This window comes from Mixophyes fleayi, chromosome 11 (assembly GCF_038048845.1).
Source record: "Mixophyes fleayi isolate aMixFle1 chromosome 11, aMixFle1.hap1, whole genome shotgun sequence".
Lineage (NCBI taxonomy): Eukaryota > Metazoa > Chordata > Amphibia > Anura > Limnodynastidae > Mixophyes > Mixophyes fleayi.
Window position 1 is genome coordinate 80,931,982 of NC_134412.1, and position 26,597 is coordinate 80,958,578.

Genomic DNA, 26,597 nt, shown 5'->3' on the forward strand with positions numbered 1-26,597 from the left:
ATTGTAGATGACCCTTTTAGTATTACCCCCTCTAATTAAATAAACTTTGAAATGTTTTTCCTAAAGCACAGCTGGATGTAGCCTTATTTATGCAGTAGAGTAAATAAATTGTGAATCATAAGTCAATGACAGTGCGAGGATTCTGATGTTTCTATATGTCAAATTTGTGTCTGTGACGCTTTTATATTACATTGTTTGGAGTGCGTCTAGAAACGCATTTCATTGCCACATGACAACTCTTTTAATGGACCGCGCACATTTGCACCTGCATTCACCACCTGTAATAAAACAATTCACAATGCAAATTTAAAATTAAAATAAAGAAAACAAATAATTAAAAAAGGGCAGCATGGCCTCTACCCCAAATCCTCATCCAGCCCCAGTACAGGACAGTCTCATTTGGTTTCCATCATCACAGGGAGACCAAGACTGTTGTGTCCTGCTGATGTAGGAGAAAACAGACACAGACTAAACAGGGCTGGTGCCTCTATGTGATGGGGGACTGGTGCATAGAGCAGCCTGTCCCTCTATCCCAGCGGCTACCTGCCCCACTCAGAAAAACGCTGGGGCTCCTATCGACACCGCCAACTTGTAAGGATCGAGGTTTGAACAAATATTTTACTCAACAGTCCCAGAAAAATGAACAAACTACCTGCCCATCATAATTAATGAGTAAGAAAAAGCAAAATAAAATGTAGCTGAATAAAAGGCTCCAAAAAACTCCTCAGCTCATTATTTTATTAAATAAATAAATATGTTGTTCTTCTTTTTTTAATCCCTTGTAGTCCAAATGGAAAATCATATTTTATTTTCTTGAATTATTATTAGTCAAAATGGCAAAAAAAATAATAAATATGACCCCACTGCGCACTACCAGGACTTACCCTTCTCTGCCAGTCAATCAGAAGTGGCCAAAAAGTTTAAGATTGACTGCTGATAAAGGAAGACCCTATTAGGGCAGACTATGGTCATTTCACGTTAGTCGTTGGTAGTGTGTGGGCGTGTAATTTTGAAGGGGATTTCTTATTTGGAGGTACCTATTTGATCAAGAAAGAAGAACAGAAAATTCCTCCTTCCCCATTTGGACTATGATGTATTAGTCCAGGCTGTCTAGCACTGAGCTTGATTGAGGATTTGAGGAAGGGGCACACTGTTTGATTTTTGTATTATTTTTTACAGAAAAATATTTTACACAGTGCAATGTTTTTGCAGAGGCCGTGCATTGCAAAGAACAACCCTGAAACTGTACCCTCTATTACCCTTAATCTCATTTCAGTAACCTTGCTCTGCAAAATTAAAATGCTTAATACATACTTTTCTAGTAAAGTCTTCACTCTGCCTAACGATGCCCAATAGCTCCCCTCCAATAGCTCCCCTCCAATCCCCCCCCAATAGCTCCCCTCTGCCACTGCAAACATGGCCATCTTGCTCAGTGACCTTATAGGCCTTGGCAAAAATCCAGGTTCAACTGTTCGAATCAATGCTACCAGCAGGTCCAAAGCTGCAGAGTTACTGCTTCGATCTTCGTTAATTACTTCTTGAATAGGCAAAATTCATTTTCTGCCAGTTATAACGTGATCCTATTTTAAAGAGCAATAAAAAAAACCTCACATACCTTCAACTCCAGAAACCAGAAGTCTCTAAAGTGGATGGGACACATCTGCAGTGCTGCAGGTTATCTGTCGATACATTTGGATTATCCATAAAGAGTCCTTCAGCATTACCAATCAACACTGGGAACTATACAGAAGAACAATAGATAAGTGAGAAAGAATGGGTGATTATATTATAAATATGATTACGATTATTAACGTCTATTTATATAGCATTAGAGATCCTAAATTGGGAGCAAACAGTGTAATAAAGCAAGACTGGGTATAAAGAAACAGAAAAAGATGTAAGAGGACCTTGTTCACAAGCTCTCAATCTATCTATATTATACTAGAGTTCTGTCATATTTTCACATACTATTCATGACAATGCTATCTAATTAATATCAAGCTCTATTATTATTATTATTATTATTATTATTATTATTTACGATTTTATACTTAAATAAGTGTGATGGAAATATGGAAGACAGAGAGTTAGACGGAATGTTGAGTGTGGACGTACAGGTGTGACAAGTAATAACAAAGGATTGAAGCACATTGGTTTTACTTCCAACTGCAATTTGCACTGTTCCTCTATCTCAGATAATATACTATGCTTGGGATGATTTTCAATTCACATCTTTGGCCAGAAATTGCGTAGTGATTTTGAAGGATTTCTTTTTATAATAATAATAATAATAATAATGATGATGACGATAATGGCGATGATGATGATGATGATGATGATGAAGAAGAAGACGAGTATGATAATAATAAGAAATAAAAGTTTGTAAGGGTGTCAGTTTCTTTTATAGTACTTAAATGCAAAAGATCTGAAACTTAAATTAATATGGAGTATTTAGGAGGAGAAACAAACTAAAGATCAGGTAATTGGTTTTGAATTTCTGTGTGTGATCAAACAGTCCATCCACTTTTCTGAAACATGAGCTGTTTTGTTTTATTAGACCTTTAACAGTCCATAAATTATTAGAGTTTAGATTGATTTGTGTATGCTATGATGTACACAATAAAAATGAATCTGCGTTTTACAGTCTACGATAATGCTTGATTTAAAATAGTTTTAGTTGCATGAAAATCTAAGGATTTAATTTAATGCCCTAAAAGTTATTTAAAAAAACAACAACAAAAAAACATGAAAATTAATATATAAGTAATCAACTTACTTTATCCGTGGTTTTTGTTTTTGTTGAGAGTTACTTGGCTTCAACCATTTTTTTTTCCAGATAGTCAAGTTTTAATTTTACGCTTCTCAAATGTTTTTGTAATACAAACCTTTGCTATTAAAAGGAAATGTAGAACATAACTTGTTGTTACACATATTCTGCTTATATTGCTTAGTGCTCCTCGGGGGCGGATTCCCCTATGCGAGCTCTTCTACTTCTGTGCTTCATATAAAAATAGAGAATATTTGTCACTATATTTTTTTGGCTTCATCCTAATAAAGATATAAATACTTCAGGGTTTATTATTGTGTCTAGAGAAATTAAAACACATTAAATAATTTGCAAATGCATTAATTGATATCATGTAGATGAGGGATTACTCAGGACGCAGACTCCCAATTTTGAAATAATTATGTACGATGGTTAGAACACTTTATATTGTTAAAACCTCACATTTTATGTTTTTAAGTTTTATAAAATTCATTATTTCTGTACTAATATTTTTTATTAAAGCCACATTCAAAACAGATTACAGTGTATATTTAAAGCGGATTACAAAATGTGAACTGAAATATTGCTATAAAAATAATAATGTCAGGACTATGTGATTTCTTAATTAAACTTACATGGTATACTTTTTTTCTAGTGAAACTGCAACATATTTCCACTTACAGTTAACATCTAAATCAGGCCTGTCCAACCTGCGGCCCTCCAGGTGTTGTGAAACTACAAGTCCCAGCATGCCCTTTCAGCTATCAACTGGTTGTCTACCGGCAAAGCATGCTGGGGCTTGTAGTTTCACAACACCTGGAGAGCCGCAGGTTGGACAGGCCTGATCTAAATACTGAGGAGTTGGTGGGAAAACTCTGGTGCTATAAAGTAGAGATTACTCTGTGCTGACAATATTTCTAAAGCTATAAGATTGTCACATTCACTGATGAAATTTGAGGCTCTACAGGACTACAATGAGGAATGAACCACGTATTTGAGCTTGGAGTCTAAGAGGCACCTGGTATCCACTAGAAAAAGGCGCGAGGCAATAGGGGTACCCACAAGTCATAGTTACCAAGAGGCGATCAGTATTAAAGAACTGAGTGAATAAATGCAGACAAGAAAAGATCAAGACAAACAGCAGTGGTATATGGTTAAGACAGACTGAGGTTAAAGTGGGGTCCTGGTCTGGACAACTTGGGTTTATTAGGATCGGCCCAAACCTACAGAGGATGGCCCCAGATTTGTTGTGCTTCCTGGCATAGCAATTCCGGGGCTGAGCCCTCAACTCACACAGCCAGTGGGGGGGCTAATCCATTCCTCCCCTCTTCTTCGCCCGTCCATTTTAGTTTCATTGCCTGTCCACCCCTCCACATTCACATTATTGATAAAAAAAACTTGAATAAACTTCATTGTATCAATGTGGGGTCTAACTGCTACCAACCAATCAGAGCAGCTTTCTCACGCTCTGACCAATCAGAGTGAAGCCGCTTTGTGACAAGGCTCCCGACCTAGCATTCATCTTGCTGCTCAGCAAGGAAAAAGTCACAGTCGCCAATGTGGTTTTCTCCTTCCCTTTGGATTAAAGGCCCAAAGAAAAGAATCCCCATGGATTTAGATGAATAATACATTGGTTAAACAGGGTTTGGGGGAGACTTTATGTCATGTATTTTTTCATGGTGCTGGTGTTTTTTTAATAGTTTTGTTCTGGGACAACAGGTCCCTTTGAACCCTGGATGCCATTGGATTATGACACTGTCAGGGCTTGCTGGGACCAATAGCGCCTTATGCAAAAATTACATTTATTGTCTGATTGACACTATTACCCCAACACCTACATTCAGGAGGGCCGCTTTTTCCCTAAGAGGGTGGCCTGTATTTTTTGTGTGAACACAGATTCCCCAAGAGAATTTAGCCCCATGCTGAGCAGGCCAGGATGTGTCCCCATTCTGCAGACTTGCCTGTTATAGTGTGACCAGCATGGTGCTGGTTTTCGGCTGTTTTGTCCCGCCGCAACTGCCACAACCAGACAATGATACGAGTGCTGGGTCACCATATAAATAAAATATGTTTATTATTTATTAATATTTGTTAACCAGGAAAACGTTGTTTATTATCATCAAGTTGATGATCTCACTGTGCAGTAATGAAAGATAAAGTCTTTGCACTCATTTCATCATCTCGCTCTACAAACTGCCCCTCTAACCCTATTCCATCCCGACTGGGAGGTTGGGGTAGTGGCTTTGCGGTTCCCAGTTGCTGGCGACAGCCAGTGGCTTTCAGCTGCACATAAAAAAGAGGTGGCAAAACGGAGTGGGAGCCTCCTTATGCCATTGGAATCTGGTACACCTCAGATGCTACATTAACCAGGCACCGTGTTCACCGAGTGTGAGCCCTTAGTACTAGGTGTCTCGCTCTTGCTATGTACTTACCGATTTCCTGAGTACCAGACCCTTGCCTATACTTTAACCACAAACTTTGCACTCTTGTGTTCATATGTACGGGGACTACTTGGAGATTAACTCTTGCTGTGCCTAAACACCTATCTAACCTGTTCCGGTGTACCAGACTTTTGACTTTTACTTTAAAGTTTTGATTCTTCAGTTTAACAGGCGCTTGCTTGTGACCTTGACTATGAGTTGAATTAATCCTGGGCTATCATCTTAATTACAGATACAAATCAGTTTCATATATTATGCGTGGACCTGTATCCATGATCTTATATTATGAATTGTGGCCAGAAAATCGGGAGCTGCCTGCTTCTGTTATAATTCTCCAGAGTGTTGCATATCTTTTTGTTAAGACAGTCGTTAAGTAGATTTCTTACTAATAATAATAATTAGAAAACTTTCAAGCTAATGTTATAAGTTATTATGTACATAAATACACTTATTAGAAAATGACCCTCTCACATTTGTCCTGGATTCTGAATTTGCTGAGCAAGTGGTTTAATAAGGGGAAGAAATTGCATTAGAGGAAGCTGGCCCATATCAACTACAATATCTCATATGTGTTTAAAGATAGCTGGGGGGGAATCTGTATTCTGAAAATGCTTGTTTAACCTAATCTCACAGGTGTCCATATGAATTGTGATCTGGAGATGAATAAGATTTTATGAAGTCACATAAAATCTGGAGACTGTGATTCAGCAGAATTTCAAATAAAAATTTGCAAATTTCAGCAAATTTCCTTCTGATTCACTGGATCACCCTCCCACCTTCTAACACCCATCACCCATTATTTGTGGGAGCAGCAGGCAGCACAGATAGAAGCTCCTCAGTCCCAGTTGGCAATGGGAAACAGGTCAAGTAGCTGGAGCGATAACACTTTCTGCTGGCTACACCAACACCAGTGATAGTTTCACAGCAGTGAATGAGCTCAGGTTCTGGTGAGCAATGTTGGCTATCCAGACCTGTCAAGCAGTTCCAGTTCAGAGACTGACAGCTCCAGCAGTGAGTGTTGTAACCTCCTTGAGAGTGTTGGACTAATCTTCTTCCTAGTGAAGAATCAATTTTGCAAGCTTATTCAGTGACTTACATGGAGGCATCATGGGTTGCAAATCCTACATATACCATGGCATTTAACAGAGAAAGGCAGCAATCAATCTTACAGTTTTGGCCACCTCATTACTGAATCCCCTCTTTTCTGCAATTTCCACTGCTGTAGCATAGCTGGCATTAATCCGTAGCTGCAGAAAGATGTCTCTTCCCAGGCACAAGACTGATCCAGAAGTTCATGGATGTTCAGGCTTCAATGCCTACAGTAGTGGGTAGTCCAGAGATTTGCCCACATTTGTCTCTAGCTTAGCAGGATGTTACATTTCCCAGAGGAGGTTCCACAAAGCCCTTGATGATGATTACCTGCAATCTCATCAGCACTGTTTTGCAGAAGAGCAGGACATCAGGGACCGTGGTGTCAGCCTTCCACCCATACTTCCAGACATGCACAGGATGGACCTGGGCAATGTTGTCATGGGCTTGGCATAAACTTGCTGACATGCAAGCCTGCACTGTGATGACTAGTGTTCCACATGCAGTGGGACCAATCAGGGGCAGGCTGGGCTGGAGGGCAGAGGGTTATCTGCCCCCAGTGCCGGTCCCATAGTGGACTACCTTGGGCTGGGTCACTGGGCCACCAGCATTTGGTTTCCTGTAGAATGTTCCTAATAGGCTGCTGAGTCGGGTCTTGCAGCCCCCCCGGGGCTAAAATTTGCCAGCCAGCCCCTGGAACCAATAGCAGTGAATTCCCTAGCTGAATGGATGGAGCCTCTGGTGAGGTCATCAAGTGAAAGAAGCCAGCTTTCAATGCCTACGCCAGTGGTTTGGGTTTGTAGCTTCTGCTCCATCCACACAGCCCAAGGCAATACCTGGGCAACAAAACACAAATGTGGGGGCAGGGAAAATTAGCAGTCATAGTAGGTTCCCGTACCTTTATAGCTGTCTCTGTACCTGACTACTTGCTATGTCTGTTATGAAAGAGTGCAATCCAAATATGGTGCTGCAGATTCAGACAGAACACTTACACATCCTTAACCTCAAACGACTCCTAGCTATGGATCAAGATGCTGAGCAGCAATGTGTTAGTTCTGTGTGTTGTCAGCTTCTGATGCTGTAGGTCTACAATCCACTTCAATGCAACAGAAGATACTTTTGATGAGAGCCCTCCTTGCTAATTTGCAGGCATTGATTTTATTAATTTGCCTTACCTTATATTTTGTTCCTGGTTGCGAGTGTTGGACTGCATCTAGCAGCCCCCGTTACAGGATCTAGAGCAATGAGATGATGAACGTTAAGTTCAGAGTGGAAATAATTTCCCCTCCGTTCATTCCTATTTTTATCTGTGTGTATGTTTTATGTAGTTCAGGTATTTATTGTTTGTGATGGTGTTAAAAATACATTAGAGGTTATTGTTCTATGAAGTTTAGTGTTTGATTTGTGGGGATTAGTGGTGTTTAAAAACAAACAAAAAATTAGACTACACCTGGTGTCTGAAACAGATACATTAGAATGTAACATATCTTTGCATACCTCCCAAGTGTCCCGATTCCAGCGGGACAGTGCAGCTGTCCCACCGAACTTACAATTTGTCCCGGTATTGGAGAGCACGCTCCGATACCGGGACATAGCAGCCAGTTTTCCCGGATGTCTAGGAGGAAGTGGGGCAGGACGTCTGTCCAAAAAACGCTACTGCGCATGCGCAAACAGGAAGTTCGTGGACGGCTCGACAGAGGCGTGGCTTATTTGTCCCTCTTTCGGACCTCAAAATGTTGGGAGGTATGCCTTTGTTTCAAGAAATAACTTCCCAAAATCAAACTGCACCTAATAAATAGCTCTTACAGTAGACTTAATATTTACAGAGCTAAAGAAATATCAACATTCTGATGTTCTCCATAAAAGGAAAAAAGTTTAAATATTTTTATACATATAGTTCTTCCATTGTTGAGAGTCAAAATACATTCAAAAAAGTAGATTTGAAACAAAAATATACATGTTGCCGATTAAATCTTGCAGAGATAATGTCACCAAGAAAAGATTCAAGAATTATTGAATCTTTAAAGGAAAAAGATGTATTATGGTGCTTAGGGAAAAGAATAGGGAATATTAGTCTAAAGTTAACGTCAAAACCCTTGTTATGTATGAAAACATCAATGAATATTAATCATTTCTCACACTCAGCCTAGACAGTTTAACAATTTTTGGTAGTCACCTTCACTGAAGCTTATGATTATTACTTTCTCTTAAACGATATCTCATGAGCAGTATAATATTTTAGAATCTAGTGCCCCAAACCACATCATTAGGTCCCAAGAGTTGTCTTCATTTAGTAAGAAATTATTTATCATGATAAAATTGTCCTTGTAAATATAAGATATAAAAACAAAAGTTCAATAACAAACTTGGTCACTTCATTACAAAATTTATTTTTGTTTTTAATATTTTCCTGTTTACGGATCAGAGATTTTCAGAAAACAATGTGTAATGATTTAATGGATTAAAAATAAAGATGTCATATTTTAACACGCAATACAATTCATCCGTGGCTGTTATGATTCCTAGTGCATTCACGAAGAGCAACGGAAGTATTAAGCACAGTGTCTTTATTCAGTTAAATACATAAACAAAGATAACTCAAATCCACGGATAAGAACAGGTTCCAAAAGAGACTGTGTAGTAAATTGGCAGGAACAGGTATTATAAGTTTACCCCAGTCCAGAAGGCACAAGGCTGTCCAGGGAAGCAGACAGAGTCCAGGGATAAAGCAGAGATCAGATAAATAAAATCCAAATAGCCAGGCAGAGATCAAGGTCACAAGCGAATAAGCGAGGTCCAGAAGTCGAGCCAAAGGTCAGGGCAACGGGCAAACAAGCAGGGTCCAGGAATCAAGCCGAGGGTCACAACAGAAGATCAAGCAATGGAGCAAAGACAAGAACATGGCAGCAGCAGCCAGGAACAAACGGATGAGCTTCACAGAGCACAGCTTGAGGCAGGTATTTGAAGCAGTGCAACGGGTGCAGTTCTAAATAGCATCAGACAAGGAGATTAACTCCTTCAGGCATGTTGCAGAGTTCAGGAGCAGAACAGCAGCACCTCTGGTGGATTATAGGTACTGCTGCCAAATGCAAAACATAGACAGTCATAACAATGGCGTTCACCAATTGATTTCTCATTTCTTTCTATTGAACAAAATTCCAAGTCCATTAGGGTGTACCACCCAATAATTATATTAAATAAAAAACTGGGTGGAAATTAGATTCATCACAAATAAGAGTATTATTTCCCATGGAGGACTGAACACTCAGTATGGATGGAATTTTTCTTCCTATGTTATGAAATCCAAAATTATTCTATTTTGCAACACAACTGTTCTGATTGGCTAAAGCGAAAAGCAGTTTCATTACTGACTCTTTCCAATATCCCAGATAACGGCCACAATTCTGCAGAGATACAGTAGCAACCATAAATTGTATTTAAATAATAAAAGCCATGTTCGCAGGGTGAGATTGATCTTTTAACATTTCAGATCCTCCCAAGGGTATCTGATGGCAACAAGATATATCAAAATTTCTGACCAGTCTATAGGTAACTGGCCACAGATAAAATAATCACTTTGGTAAATGCTTTCCCTGTGTCCCAAATTCAATTCTATTATATGTATAGTACCAATGTATACTGTAGCACTAACGTTAGGTCTTATAGAAATATTGCAGTAATTATTTCTTTTTAAGTATATCAATTACTATAATAGCAAATTAAAGCAGTGCTAGAAGTAGCTAACTGATGATTTTTTTTGGCTTTAATGAAACATCTCTGTGTGTGTGTGTGTGTGTGTGTGTGTGTGTGTGTGTGTGTGTGTGTGTATGTTAGGGGATTTAGATTGTAAGCTCCAATGGGGCAGGGACTGATGTGAATGAGTTCTCTGTACAGTTCTGCGGAATTAGTGGCACTATATAAATAGATGATGATGATGATAATCTCTTTTCCACATCGCTTCCACTTGTTGTCATGCATATATCCAAGTTGTTTTCTTTGTAGAGTGTATAGTAATAGTCTGTCATTCTAAAATGACTAGTCAACAGTGATATGACATCTTCAGAGTGATTAGGAACATGAGTTCAAATCAACATTGTGTCTCAATTTAGAGGTGGACGTTCGAAACGTCTAAAACAGGAAAAGCAGGTTTAGCACTATCCCATGTAATTTGTCTGTGTCATTAATTAAAAAGAGTGAAAATATATATAAACTTTACCTTAATTGATGATATTGGGAATCAGGGAACAGCATTTTGTGAACAATAAACATGGATTGGTAATGCACAAAGATTTAATTCTTTCCATCACAAAGACAAAACATGTGGCACTTACTCATTTAAAGCAAACTTTAAATAATGGGTTCCCTGCACACATCTAATTTCTAATAAACAAAAAATAGGGAGTATCACGAAAAGTCTACTCATATACAGTAATAGATACTGACGTTAGTACTTTTTAGGCACAATCAACTGTAGCAATTTTAGAAGTGCTAATTTCATGTCTTTATTCCTTATACTGTATATAAAAGGGTTTAACAAAGGTGCGATGATTGTGTAGAAGACTGACACCACTCTGTCCTGTTCTATCTCATACTTTGATTTGGGTTTGAAATATACGAAAAAAATGGAACCGTAGAACATAGTAACAGCCATTAAGTGGGAGGTGCAGGTTGAAAAGGCTTTTTTCCGACCAGTAGTCGATTTGATTTTCAAAATTGTCGAGATGATTTTTGTATATGATAACATTGTTAGTGTAAATGAGCCAAAAATGATGCACCCACTTATGACAAAAACAGCGATTTCATTCACCCTGGTGTTGCTGCATGACAGTTTTAGCAAAGGGGGAATATCGCAATAAAATGAATTTATTTTATTAGAACCACAAAATGGCAATGTGAATATAAGTGCAGTGTGTATTGCCGCATTTATAGCGCTAATGATCCACGAGACAGCGATAAGCTGAATACACAATATTTTATTCATAATCATGTTATAGAACAGCGGGCGACATATAGCGCTGTATCGGTCATAAGCCATAATTGCAAGTATGTAGAACTCGGTACCAGCAAAGAGCAATCCCAAGTACATCTGTGCGACACAGCCATAGAAAGAGATAGACTTATGCTTTACTAGAGAGTTTGACAGCAGTTTGGGACACGTGTCCGAGACGTAACAAGTCTCTAGAAAGGAGAAATTGGCAAGAAGAAAATACATAGGAGTGTGAAGATTTAGGCTACATTTATATGCAATAATTATTGATATATTTCCAAGCACAGTAACAATATAAATCACTATAAATGCAATGGTGAAAAAGAGATTCAGTATTGGAGACTCTGCAAGTCCTGCGAAAATAAATTCTGTGATTATGGTCTTGTTTTTCTCCATTTTTTCTGTAGATGATGAGAGATAATAGAGGGTGACATTCATTTAACACAAAAAGAAAATGATGGCTTTTTTAATTCTGCTTAAAACACATTGTTCGGCAACTTAAAACATAAAACATGTCTATCATTTCCAAATCAGCAACTCCCTACATGGTGCCTTGTATTGACTCCATACAGCCACCTCTCGGTACCAATATTGACTCTAAGGGGTAAATGTATCAAGCTGAGAGTCTCCGGCGGGTTTGAAAAGTGGAGATGTTGCCTATAGCAACCAATCAGATTCTAGCTGTCATTTACTTAGTACATTCTACAAAGTGACAGCTAGAATGTGATTGGTTGCTATTGGCAACTTCTTCACTTTTCCAACCCGCCAGAAACAGCAGCTTGATACATTTACCCCTAAATCTAATTCTTATTGCGAGTTTTAAAAGACGTTCTAGGGCTAGATTTACTAAGAATCGTGTTTAGTGGCGGTTTGAAACCGCCACCCATCGCCGGCGGTTTAGTGGTTCACACTCCTGCATTTAATATAGGGCGGCTTGAGGCTTCAATTTTAAATGACTGGCGATGTATGACGAATTGAAAAAACAAAACCGCCGGCGGTTAGGATGAAACCGCCATCAAAACCACCATCCAAAAGACAGGACAGGACAGTTTTAATACCTGCTTCAGAATGGCTGGATAGCTTAATCATGCTATTAAAACTATTTTGCCATTCAGAACATAAGAGAAAGCACCATTGACATTTATATTATGTTGGCAATCATTATTTATTGATTAAGGGGCAAAATTAATTAAATATTAACTTATGAGGGAATACAAATATTTAATTATATTAAGGGGATAAAATTATTTAATTATTATACTATTTGGACAATATGTAATGACCAATTGTGCAACATAAATAATTATATCCACCATTAACAATCAGTTAATAATATTGTATATTCACACTTTCTACATAATATAATGCTATAATAGTGTCCCTTTAAAAAAATATATAGAAAAAAAATTATCTCATAAATTAATATTAAATTTATTTTGTCCCTTTATCAATAAATAATGATTTTCCAAATTTTCTCCTATGTTCTGAATGGCAAAATAGCTGAAACAGCAGCTGTTTGATCGCTCTCGCCATTCACAATCACCTCTTTCATTTTGGCCGTTTGGATGACTGTTTTGCGGCGGTTTTGAAAACCCCAGCTTAGTAAATCCGGCTGTTTGCATGTTCATCATTGTTCATTGTTAAAATCGGGATGGCGGTTTGTAAAGTGGTGGTTTTGAAAAATGTAATTCCTGACCGTCTTGACGGCGGTTTAGACTTTAGTAAATCCGGCGGTTAAACTAGCCGAAAAGTGGCGGATTGAGCAATCCGCCCATTAGTAAATATAGCCCCTAGAGTGTATTCAAATTTAATTTACTATACTACAGCTCTTACACAGAGCCGCAAGTTAAAATTTTAGCACCTGGGACGAGAAACAAAAATGCCACCCCCTAGCCTTTAATTTTAACCAAATGAGCCTAAAATAACTGCACCCCTTCAGTGCTGCACCTTGGGCGGTCACCCCTAGCGCATGTGCAGAAATGCATAAGTGGAATGTGTAGTCACATAACATTTCGTTCCCTAAGCTCCACCCTGTCTACTAGCCACAATTCTTTTCAATTCCATAGCAGCATAATGTGTTGACAATAACCTGCAAATGTCACATTTTTCTAACAGCTTCACCTGTGTCAGCTAATCTTTTCCAGTCCTTCAGTTCATTTTTATTTTGTTTTGCATTTTTTTTTTGCTTCTATACAGCTTGGTATTAGCAAATAATTTGCAGGCTAAGCTACCACTGGGCACCAACCCAACATACATAACATACATAAGTCTGGGCCTGGTAGTCATCAGACTTATGTATATCCATAGCTCATCATTTTAGTAAATAAATAAAATATTTTGTTATTTACTTCTTTTTTTTTTTAAATTCTTTATTTTGGTTGGTCAGTCAATAATGGATTTACACAGTATGAGGACAAGCATTTGGAGAGTATACACAGAAGGACATTAACATTGTAATAGAGTCCAGCGAAGGTGCCCTTTGACAACTTGGAACATAAATTGACCATATTTTTATTTTCTGCTTTTGTTTAGGAATATGAGCCAATAATACAAAAGGTAGAATGGGGGGAAAGGGTGAAGGAGAATTAGAAGGGGAAAAAAGGGGGGGGGAGGGAGAGACCACAGAGGCTGATACAGGAGTGTGGTCGCAAGGAATGTAAAATGTGAATGTTAGAGAATCGGAAAATGGCGGAACAGAAGCAGAGTCCTGAATGCCACACATGGGTCATGACGAGATCGTTAAGGGTCAGAGGGGAACGAATGTTCTGCGAACTGCCAAGGAGCCCACACTTGGTTGAAAGTGTAACCTCTATCGTGTAAGTAGTAAGTAATCTGTTCCATCGCCGCCACTTGCCATATTTGCTTTTTGAGAGTAGATAGAGATGGAGGAGAGCTACGTTTCCAATTAATGGCTATAAGGCATTTGGCAGCTGTAAGGATGTGTGCAGTCAATTTTCTAGAAAGTTTATCAAGGTCTGGGGGAGGATAACAAAGGAGAAAAATCCAAGGGTCCTTCGCCACGGGAGCCTCAAATAGGGTGTTGATAAAGCCATGGATCACGTCCCAGAAGTGAATAATAACTGGACAAGTCCACCAGATGTGTAGTATTGATCCCCTGCGGCCACAATCCCGCCAATGGTCAGGCGACGAGGAAGGGAACATTGTATGAAGTTGGGTGGGGGTATAGTACCAACGATAATACATTTTATAAGATGTTTCTTTTAGTTTGGTTGAAATGGAGCTTTTGGATATCCCCAGTCTCATGTCCTCCTAGGCCTCCTCATCAGGGGGGCGGGGGGGGGGGCAATATCCCTCTCCCAGTCATCTTCATGTGGTAGTTGCGAGTGGATAGTGGATTCAAGAAAGATATTATAAAGTTGTGATATCATACCCTTATCCATGGGGTGGAGTTTACAAAGGTTTTCGAACGGGGTGAGGGGACGTAGTAGATATTTGGGTGGTAGGGATCGCAAAAAGTGGGTGATTTGAAAAAAATCGAAAGGATTAAGCATTCTAGCTGGGGGGGCGAGGCTGAAGTTCTGCTAGTGGGAGCCATTGGCCTTGTTTCGATGTCTTACCTTGGAGAAGCCAGGAGGAAATATAGTATTAAACCAAATGGGAGTAAGGAGGGAAAGAGCAGATGTGAGTTTTAGTTTAAAGGAGTAAGAATCCCAAACCTTAATGTCAAATTTAGTGGTAGGTAGTAATTTGGAAGGAGGGGGACGGTGTATAGGGGGCAGACGCCATAACGGGGTGGAGTCAGGGAGAGCTATATATGCCGCCTCTAGGTCAAGCCACGAGGTGGAACCTGAGGGAGCATATGATGCAACAATTTGGGAGAAATGGGATGCCAAATAATATAGTTTGATATCAGGTAGTCCCCTGCCGCCACCAGTGATGGGCTTTTTCAGAACATTGAATGAGACCCTTGGGGGCCTGTGGTTCCAAATGAAACAAGTCAGAGCTTTCTGGATTTTAGACAGGAAGGTGGCAGGGACAGAAACTGGTAGGGTTTGGAAGAGATATAGCCATTTAGGTATGATATTCATTTTGACTGCTATGATCCTGCCCAGCCATGAGATAACAAGACGGTTCCAGGAAGCCAGATCAGATTGCATTTTGGAGAATAGCGGTGGGAAATTTTCCTGGTAAAGGAGGTTATATGTAAGATAGACTCCCAAGTATTTTATTTTCCTGGCTTGCCATTTGAATTTGAAAGAGGACTGCAGCAGGCCTCCCGGGGGGGAGGGGGGGGGACGACATGGATCAGCGTGGCCTCTGATTTTGTGTAATTTATTTTATAGTTAGATATCATGCTTTAGGTCTGGAGAACCTTATAGAGGTTGGGGAGGGAAATGGCCGGTTGAGAAAGTGAAAGCAGGACATCATCCGCAAATAGCGAAACTTTAGAGTTGACGTCCCCCACCTGCACGCCCCAAATGCTGGGGTTAGATCGAATTTGAGAGGCCAGTGGCTCGATTACCACAGCGAAAATGAGGGGAGAGAGTGCAACCCTGCCTTGTACCGTTTTGAATGGGTACCAAGCTTGAAGGTGTACCATTGATCAGGACTTTAGCTGAAGGTGAGGATTACAGTGCCAGGACGCCAGTGAGAAAGTCACCAGCGAAGCCAAAGGCCTCAAGAGCCGCTCTCATAAAACCCCAGGAGATCCTATCAAATGCTTTTTCAGCATCCAGAGAGAGAATTATAGTAGGGGTTCTCCTGGTGTTCGCAATATGGATGACATCAATGGCTCTCCTGGTGTTATCCCTTGCCTGGCATCCCGGGATAAATCCCACCTGGTCATAGTGGATCAATGATGGGAGGAATTCATTTAAGCGATTTGCCAGGATTTTAGCGTATATTTTTAGGTCCAGGTTAAGGAGAGAGATGGGTCTGTAGCTGGCGCAATAAAGTGGGTCTTTTCCCTCTTTTGGGACCACTACTATTTTGGCTTCAAGCATTTCAGGTGGGAAGGGGGTCCCCTGAAGGGCACCATTGTATAGGGAGTGCAGGTGGGGAGCGAGCAAGCTCGAATTTTTTTTATAATAGGCGGTTGTAAAGCCATCGGGGCCCGGGGATTTGCCACTTTTTTGTGACTTAATAGCGAATTGGATTTTGTCTAATGAAATTTCTTCATTAAGGTGTTGGAGGGCTTGAGGGGATAGTTTAAGGAGTTTAGATGTGGCAAGGAAGTCTGAAATCAGTGCGGTGTTGGATTGCTGTGAGGAAGGGACAGGGGTAGTTGGAAGGTTATAAAGGGCTGAATAATATTGTTGGAAGGCTTCTCTGATAGCAGCGGGGTCTTTTTTAATCCCTTGTAGTCTTAGTAAAAAATCCTATTTTCTTTTCTTGATTTATCATAGCAAAATGGCAAAAAAACATAAAAATACCCATAAAAAAAAAGACCCAACTGCGCACTACCAGGATTTAGCCCTCTCTAGCAGTCAATCAGAAGTGTCCAAAATGCTTAAGATTAGCTGCTAATAAAGGGAGACCCTATTTGGCCAGACTATTTTCATTTCACGTTAGTCGTTGGTAGTATGTGGGCGTGTAATTTTTGAGGGGATTTTTTATTTTGGGTTACCCACTTGATCAAGAAAGAAGAAAAGAAGATCCCTCCTCCCCCATTTGGGCTATGATGTATTAGTCCAGGCTGCCTAACACTGAAGCTGATTGAGGATTTGAGGAAGGGGCACACTGTTCATTTTCTGTATTATTTTTATTTTTAAAGAAAACATTTTACACATTCTACTGTGCAATGGAACTGTTTTATCCCATATAACGTATAAGATTTAATATAACCACCAGCCAGAGGCCGTGCATTGCAAGAACAACCCTGAAACTGTGCCCACCCTACCCCTTTATCTCATTTCAGTAATCTTACTCTGCAAAATGAAAATACTAAATCCATACATTTCTAGGAAAGTCTTCACTCTGCCTAATGATGCCCAATAGCTCCCCTCTGCCACAGCCATCTTACTCCGTCAACTTATGGGCCTTGGCAAAAATCCAGGTGTAACTGTTCAAATCAATGCTACCAGGAGGTCCAAAGCTGCATTTGCCCTGCGGAGTTACTGCTTCGATCTTCATTAATTACTTTTTGAATGAGCAAAAACCATGTTCGGCCAGTTATAATGTGATCATAGTATAAGGAGAAATAAAAAAACTCACATACCTTCAACTCCAGAAACCAGAAGTCCCAAAAGCGGATGGGCAACATCTGCAGTGCTGTAGGTTATCTGACGATACATTTGGATTACCCACAAAGAATCCCTGAGTATCACCACTCAACACTGGGAAATATACATATATAATAAACAATAGATAAGTGAGGAAGAAAGGGTGATTATAATATAATTATTATTATGATTATTAACATTTATTTATATAGAGTCAGCTTTTCTAAATTGGGAGTCAACAGTGTAATAAAGCAAGACTGTGTATAAAGAAACACACAAAGAGGTAAGAGGATCCTGCTCTCAAGCTTTCAATGAGTTATGTCATATTCACTCATACTATTCATAACAATACTATCTATTTAATATCAAGCTTCTTTATTGTTGTTGTTGTTATTATTATTATTATTATTATTATTATTATTAATTACAATTTTATACTTAAATAAGTGAGATGGAAATACGGAAGACAGAGAGTTATACGGAATGTTGAGTGTGGACATACGGTTGTGACAAGTAATAACAAAGGATTGAAGCACAGATAATATACTATGCTTGGGATGATTTTCAATTCACATCTTTGGCCAGGAATTGCATAGTTGTTTTGAATGATTTCTTATTTTATTATTAATAATAATAATGTGATGATGATGATGACGATGATGGCGATGATGAAGAAGTAGAAAAAGGTGAGTATGATAATAAGAAATAAAACTATGTAATGGTGTCAGATTTTATTTATAGTACTTAAATGCAAAGGATCTGAAATTTAGGTTTATCTGGAGTATTTTGGAGGAGAAAAAAACTAGAGATCAGGTAATTGGTTTTGAATTTTTTTGAATTTCTGTGTGCGAACAAACAGTCTACCCACTTTTCTGAAGGGTGAGCTGTTTTGCTTTATCAGACAACTTAAACAGTCCATAAATTATTAGATTTTAAAGTGATTTGTGTATGTTACGATGTACACAATAAAACAAATCTGTATTTTACAGTCTACAATAACAGTTGATTTAAAGTAATTTTAGTATAAAGCATGAAAATCTAAAGTTTTAGTTTAATGCCCTAAAAGTTATTTAAAAAACAAAAAACAAAAACATGAGAATGAATATATAAGTAATTAACTTACTTTATCTGTGGCTATTGTTTTTGTTGAGAGTTACATGGATTCAACCATTATTTTTTTTCAGATTATCAAGTTCTAATTTTTTGCTTCTCAAATTTTTTTTTTAATACAGACCTTTACTATTAAAAGAAAATGTAAAATATGAATTGTTGCTACACATATTCTGCTTTTATTGCTTAGTGCTCCTCAGGGGCAGATTCCCCTAAGCGAGCTCTCCTACTTCTGTGCTTTGCTCATATAAATATAGAGAATATTTGTCACTATATTTTTTTGGCTTTATCCTGATAAAGATATAAATACTTCAGGGTTTATTATTGTGTCTAGAGAAATTAAAACACATAAAATAATTTGCAAATACAATCATTGATATAATGTAGATGATGGATCACTCAGGACGCAGACTCCCAATTTTCAAATAATTATGTACGATTGTTAGAACACTTTATATTGTTAAAACTTCACATTTTAAAAGTTTTATAAAATTCATTATTTCTGTAATTATTTTTTTTATTAAAACCAAATTCAACATACATTACAGTATACACTTAAAGTGGATTACAAAATGGGAACTGAAATATAGCTATAAAAATAATAAAGTCAGGACTATGTGATTTCTTAATTAAACATACATGGTATACTTACCTCTAGTGAAACATATTTACACTTACAGGTGACATCTAAATACTGTAGAGCTGGTGGGACAATACTGGTGCTATAAAGCAGAGATTAGTCTGTGCTGACAATATTTCTAAAGCTATCAGATTGTCACATTCACTGATGAAATTTGAGGCTCTACAGGACTACAATGAGGAATGCGCCACGTCTTTGAGCCTGGAGTCTAAGAGGCACCTGATGTCCACTAAAAAAATCCTCCAGGCAACGGAGGCGCCAATTAGTGATTGACACCATATGAAGATCAGTGTGAAATAATTGAGTGAATAAATGCAGACAAGAAAAGATCAAGTCAAACAGCAATGGCACATGGTTAAGACAGACTGAGGTTGACCTGGAGCCTTGGTCTGGACAGCTTGGGCTTATTAGGATCGGCCCACACCTACAGAGGATGGCCCCAGATTTGTTGTGCTTCCTGGCATAGCAATGCCGTGGCTGAGCCCTCAACCCACACAACCAGTGGGGGGGCTAATCTAATTCCTCCCCTCTTCCTCGCCCCTCCCTCTTACGTTCATTGCCTGTCCACCCCTCCACATTCACTTTAGTGATAAAATGTATCAATGAACTTCATTGTATCAATGTGGGGTCTAACTGCTACCCACCAAGTCATGAATCATCAAACATATTTTTTTTATATAGTAGGGCTATCTCTTAATGACAACTCATGAGCTTCGTTTACATTACATCACAGTGCACTGTGATTCCCTTTATGTGAGGTAGTGTTTCATATATTGTTTATTTTTAGCAATATTAGGTTATTTACATGCTTTATTATAATAAATTGTATATTTGATGATTCGTGACTCAGATCATATTTTTTATTCGAGACAGTCAGGTCTGTAGCACTACATTTCTCGTTTTATCTAAAGCTCATAGGTCTCCATGTGTGAGTGTCTGTTGTGTAGAGATGAGCTGTGAAGTAGACAGAGTAAGATTAAAGGAGAGAAGAGTATGATCTAAATGACCTCATGTGCAGGGTCATCTCTACCCATTATCTCATATCTGTCCACCTTACATGATCCTGAATTCATGTCTTAAGCCGAATCTTCTTCTGTTTATTCACTCACATGCTTGGAATTCGTACCGGTATCCGTGCAAGCTGTAATTGCTAGCTTATGACTATCCATATACAGTGCCTGTAGAGATTCATCACACTCTCAAAATCCTTATCTTTTGTCACATTACACCATGGAAATTGAAATAAATTAATTCAAACGTGTTCCAGCTGTATTCACACATTATAACAATCAACGTCAAAGTGAAAATAACATTTGCAAAACTTCTTAACAATTAAGATAATATATTTACTAAAATAACTGGTTTGGATAAGTCATCATACCCTTAGAGTGACCATTATAAACTTGCTCAGGTACAACCAATGACCTTCAAGATCACACAACAGGCAAAATATCCACCACCTGACTTCAATTGTAGTGGTTTTTATTTCTTCAGCATAAAACCAGCTGTTCTTTGAGGATTCCAATAGTAGTAGTTCATGGTAAGGCAAAGAATTCACCATGGTTGGAAAGGTGCTCCGGGATAAAGGAACAAGTTAGGAGGAGGATACAAAAAAATCTCAATGGCTTTTACTCTCCCTCATTATTAAGAAGTGGAAAGCGTATGGTTCCACCAACACCTTGCCTAGATCAGGCCGCCCCTCCAAGCTAGATGGCAGAGCCAGGAGGATATTGATCTTGGAAGCTACAATGAGGCCAATGGCAACTTTCAAGGACTTACAAGTCTTTGTGGCTAAGCTTGATTGGTCTGTGGATGTGACAACTATCTCAGAAGCTGTACACAAAGCTGTCCTATATGGCAGGCTGGCAAGAAAGAAGCCTGTACTGAAAAACTACCATTCTCAGTCTCATTTGAGCGTTGCAAAAAAACCTTGGAGGATCCTAATGCCACGTGGAAAAAGGTTATATGGGAGATGAGACCAAGATAGAATGTTTTGGACTGAACAGCAAGCGCTATCTATGGGGCAAACCAAACACAGCACACCACACAAAACACACCATACCTATTGTGGAGCATGAGGATGGCAATATTAATTTGTGTAGATGTATCTCTTCAGCAGGGAGTGGGGGATTGGTCAGGAATGCAGGGAAGATGGATGCTGCCAAGTGCACCCAAATTCTCAAGAAAAACCTGCAGCCCCCTACTAGGCAGCTGAAGATGGGCAGATGGTTCACCTCCCAGCACAACAAGGACCCAAAATATCCCACCAAGAAAACAATGCAGTGGCGTGAGGATAGGAAGATGAATGTCCTTAACTGGTCAAGTCATGACCTAAATCCTAAAGAAAATTTGTGGATGGACTTGAAGAGAGTGGTCCATCGCCATTCACCGCAACATTTGACTGAATTTGATGAATTCCGCAAGGAAAAAATATTCCCCAATCTAGCAGCACAAAGCTGGTAGAGACATATATAAACAGACTGATGGCTGTAATTACAGCAAAAGGTGGCTCTACATAGCATTAAATCAGAATCACTTTTCCAAACCAGTTATTCTAGCTTTTCGTTTTTTATTAATTTCTCTAGCTGTAGGGACCTGATCCTTTTTTTGTCTCTCCCCACCCAACTAAAATGCCAGGCCCAATGCTGAATAGATACATCTTGTGTGCTCAATAAAACATGATTGATTGCAGTCCCCCAATCTATACATTTTCAGAAAGTAGACAACCCAGGATTTTAAAATTAGTATCCATGTTTTAGTACTCCTATTTATGCTCTTGCTTAAAACTACAATATATAAAATATATAAATAATATAAAATACTGACTAAAGAGTTTTAATTTTTTTTTTTTAATCAGAGTAACCACATGTGTCAGCTCTTGTGTCTAGTCGTATTCACTGTATGTTAACATGTTCACTGAAAGAATCATCTTCCTAACATATGAGAATAAGAATCATTTTGTAAAGTTGCATCTTATGTATCTGATTATTATATCAATAAAACAATGACATTTTCTCATTGTGACACCTCACACTGCACCCCAAAATAACTTTTAGATTGAAAGTAGACCAGATATAACTGATTTTCAAAATAACTTTTATTATCACCTATTTACTGGGACAATTTCCAACATAATTTCTAACAAGGTAGACAGATACACCATGCAACTCTAATGTTCATAGCTGGAAGGAAGAGTAGTGCCCCACCATATAGCCATTTGGTGTTGGCGTTCCCCTGAATAGCGCCTGGGCCACACACTGTTTTCCACTATGAAGAGCCATCATATTAGAGAGGATTGGTGGACAATTCAAGTATATTAAGATATAAATATAAAAAATCCCTTTAAATGACCCTTATTTACTGATTGGCTTACAAATAAACTGTAGAATGCTAGAGTGACCAGAATGGAACAGCTGAGAATGAACATTCTATTCCAAACAGCATTTCAATGTTTGACGAAGCATCCTCGTGACACCGACTTTCACATCATTATTCCTGAGAGTGTATATAAACGGGTTTAATGTTGGGGCAATAATTGTGTACATAACAGCAATGAGCCTGTCCTCGTTCATAGAATAGCTTGACTTTGGACGCATGTACATAAAAATACCAGAGCCGTAAAATATAGTTACAGACATGAAGTGAGACAGGCAGGTTGAGAAAGCTTTCTTCCGTCCTGAGACAAGGCTGATATTTTGTATTGTACAAAAGATGCAAATGTAAGAGATGATAATTAGCATAAATGACCCAAGAATAACGCAGCCGCAAATGGCAACAACTATAACTTCATTGATCCAGGTGTCTGCACAGGCCAGTTCCAATACCGGTGGGATGTCGCAAAAAAAATGGTTAACTTTATTGGCACCACAGAACGGCAGTGTAAATGTAAGCGCAGTTTGTATTACAGCATTAACCGCTCCAATCATCCATGACCCAAATATAAGACATATGCAAACTCTTTGATTCATGATGACACGATATAAAAGTGGGTGACATATGGCATTATATCGGTCATAGGCCATTGTTGCCAGGATATAGCATTCCGCACTACCCAGTAACAAAAAACAGTACATTTGTACAGCACAGCCATAGAATGAGATGGTTTTATGCTCTGCTAAAAAAATCGAACAACATTTTGGGAACAGTAGAGGATATGTAACAAATTTCTAAGAAGGATAAATTTGTAAGACAAAAGAACATAGGTGTGTTAAGACTTGGACAAAATATGTATATAAGAATTATAGAAATATTTCCCAGTAAGCTAATTACATAGATACCTAGAAACAGGAAAAAAAGTAGTATCTGGGTTTGGGGAACGTCTGAAAGTCCCACCAGAATAAATACTGTTATACTGGTATGATTGCCATTGCCCATTTTGTTCTTTATTTCTGTCACAAAAAAAGATAAGAATGTTCATATAAAATGCAATGCATTAACATAAATATGTAAGAAATAAATATTCATAACAATTGTATACAGTGTATATTGTTATTTATGTTGTTTTGTTTCGCGAAAGGATCCCGATTAAACTGTAAATCAGCTCCGGAACATATGATTCTGTTTTCTACGATTTTTCCTTTTAATTACCTTGTCTAAAAGTATACTATTTTATTAAAATGTAACTGTTTGGAAATTAAATATAATCTATCGAATACAATTTAAAACTTTCCATGTTTAATTTGTTTTAAATGGATAATCCTCTACAGGTTTGCAAAACATTGCATTGATTATGCAGCTATTGATCTTTTATTCATTCTTAATAATTATTTTTATCCACTTATTAGTATATCATTTGTATTTATCATATTTTATTTTTACCAGCAGTGAGCCATTGCTATTTTTTCATGTATACAAGTTGCAAATATTTACCTGTGAATTTTAAATGATATATTTTTAGATATTGGACACGGGGATGTATAGAAAAATACATTGTATAATCTCTTGATGTTATATTCTGTTATATTTACTACTCATTGGACTGGATATATTCATATCAGACTCCACTCTGTGTTATTTAATCTCATGATATATATATATATATATATATATATATATATATACTACCCATGGACAAAACTTTTAGATTGATCAGTATTAATAGCATATACACTATGCACTTGTCACATTTACATTAACACTGGAACATAGACCATTGTGGTTAACACAGCCGCACATTGCTACTTTCAGGATTATGCCTATTTTTCATTTATTCTCCCAAATATCTGCCCAGCTATCCCAGTTATTTTAATAATCTAATCAATGATTATACCTATAATATAACCTGAGTATATTTCTGAGTAAATCAGGCATATTTTAAACCAATTTTGCATAAAAACTCACTACAAAAATCACTAAAAAAAATCACTAAATATATGTCAAATAATAAAAACGTTTAATTCATTTTCAAAAATTAAATGCAATAAAGAAATAAATGCATGAAATTACTTACTTTCTGTATCTGTAAACCTACTAGAATAACACAGTTCAATAAGCCATTGTAAATAGAAAATCACCGCATGTGTGAGCCTTTAAAGTAATTTTCTTTGCTGTAGACAAAATAGTATAGTGAAACATGTTATTCTATTCTCTCTCTCTCTCTCCTATATGCCGGAAAAATTGCTGAACATATTTTATTATGCAAAATATTATTAATTATTCTTCTACATCAGAAAAAGCAGACAAAGAATAAAATAAATATTTAGGCTAACAATATACTGACTTATCTGATCAAAATTAAGTCTGGTCTGATCTCATCTCCAAGCTATACTGAGTTTATATTGCTTTGTAGACTATTGGGGTCAAGTCCCCGGAGTATTGAACAAAGTGTCGAGCAAATTAATTATATTCCTATATTAAATGTTTATTAATAAAAGCTTAATTGCTTAAACCTGTAGTTTATAATGTAACTTTTGTACAAGATATTCAAGAATAAAATGACAACAATTTTAACAAAGATTCTAAACAATTTTTTTTTTGTCTCAAAAAGAAATAAAATATTTGTGAAAAAAATTGACTAAAGTAGAAGTGTGAATTGAGGGATGTTCAGACATTTCTGGTAATCAGCAACAAAGACCAATGTGTGTCCCTTCATTGGGCAGTGGTGTCCTCTGCTTGAAGAGACACTAACCTAAAACATTTTTTGTGCTTAATTGGTCTTTGAACAGGTGTATGCATGTGCTAGATGTAGCCCACTTTTCACAAGTGTTAGTGATGTGGGTGCACAACTGGGCTCACTCTGTCTTTAGCTTCAGTCTGTAGTAGTGCACCTACAGTCTGCCCAGGACACATTCGGGCTGGCTCAGACGCTCCTCATCTCAGGGCTTTGTGGGTGGAAATGTAGGAAAAGGGACATTGAATATGCAAGTTTGGAAATTATCATGAGTGCATTAATGTTGTTCCCAGTATAGTTGGTGTAATCATGGGCACCAATCTCTGAATAATATCCACTTAAGCACCTCATGTCAAAGTTTTTCCATTTCAGGAAAATACAGTACACAAATGTTGTTACCTGAGAGCTGAGCTCTTGTACTGTGTCCTCCGTGTCCTCTGTAGCAGCTTCCTCTCTTGTTCTCCCCACTATTACGTCCCTTGCACTTCACCTTAAGGTTGATTTGTCACTCTCCCCCTCTGGACATTGAGATCTCTAGACCACAACTCAAGTCAATTGCCGGAGAAGGTTGTCAACAGCTTGGACTTGATATGAATAATGCTCACTTCCCTCTTCCCCCTTAGCTTCTCTTGTCTCAATTAGGGGTTGGTAGGTTAGACCAATCAGGTTCCGACCTTTGTGTAACAGTAAAGATTTCTATTCTTTTCGCATACAGCTGCCTCACAATCTCGCTCTACTGGATTGGTTAGACTCTGTTTCAATCCTCTGTCCTAGGGCTGCCATGAGAAACTGTGGGGCCCAGGACTAATTAATCTGGCAGCCCCCCCCCTTCTTTGCTGTACATGCCCCCCTCCCACATCACAGTAAATGCCCCCCCCACCCTCCCTCATCACAGTATATGCTCCACCCCCCTTCAACACAGTATATGCTCCGCCCCTCATCACAGTATATGCTCCGTCCCCTCTCAATCACAGTAAATGCTCCACCCCCCTCATCACAGTAAATGCTCCACCCCCCCTCATCACAGTATATGCTCCGCTCCCCCCTCATCACAATAAATGCTCCACCCTCCCTCATCACAGTATATGCTCCGCTCCCCCCCTCATCACAGTAAATGCTCATCTCACCCCCCCTCACCAAAGTAAATGCTCCGCACTCCCCTTTATCACATTAAATGCCCCCCATCACAATAAATGATCCCTCCTCCCCTATCAAAATTAAAGCTCCTCTCCCTCCTCTCAGAATAAATGCTCCGCTCCTCACTTCCCTATC

At 38.4% G+C, this 26,597-nt stretch overlaps 1 protein-coding gene and 1 pseudogene across 1 annotated transcript; both read right to left on the minus strand.

Moving 5' to 3' along the window:
* Positions 1–10,741: 10,741 nt before the first annotated feature.
* On the minus strand, positions 10,742–11,680 carry LOC142106669 (olfactory receptor 5AP2-like). The gene has a single exon (XM_075189659.1). The coding sequence runs from the start codon at positions 11,678–11,680 to the stop codon at positions 10,742–10,744; it is 939 nt and encodes a 312-aa protein (XP_075045760.1).
* Positions 11,681–22,644: 10,964 nt separating this feature from the next.
* On the minus strand, positions 22,645–23,590 carry LOC142106670 (olfactory receptor 5AR1-like; annotated as a pseudogene).
* Between the last annotated feature and the right edge of the window lie 3,007 nt (positions 23,591–26,597).

Excerpts from the sequence above, each read along its gene's own strand:
- LOC142106669 (XM_075189659.1), bottom strand. The coding sequence starts at position 11,680 with ATGGAGAAAAACAAGACCATAATCACAGAATTTATTTTCGCAGGACTT.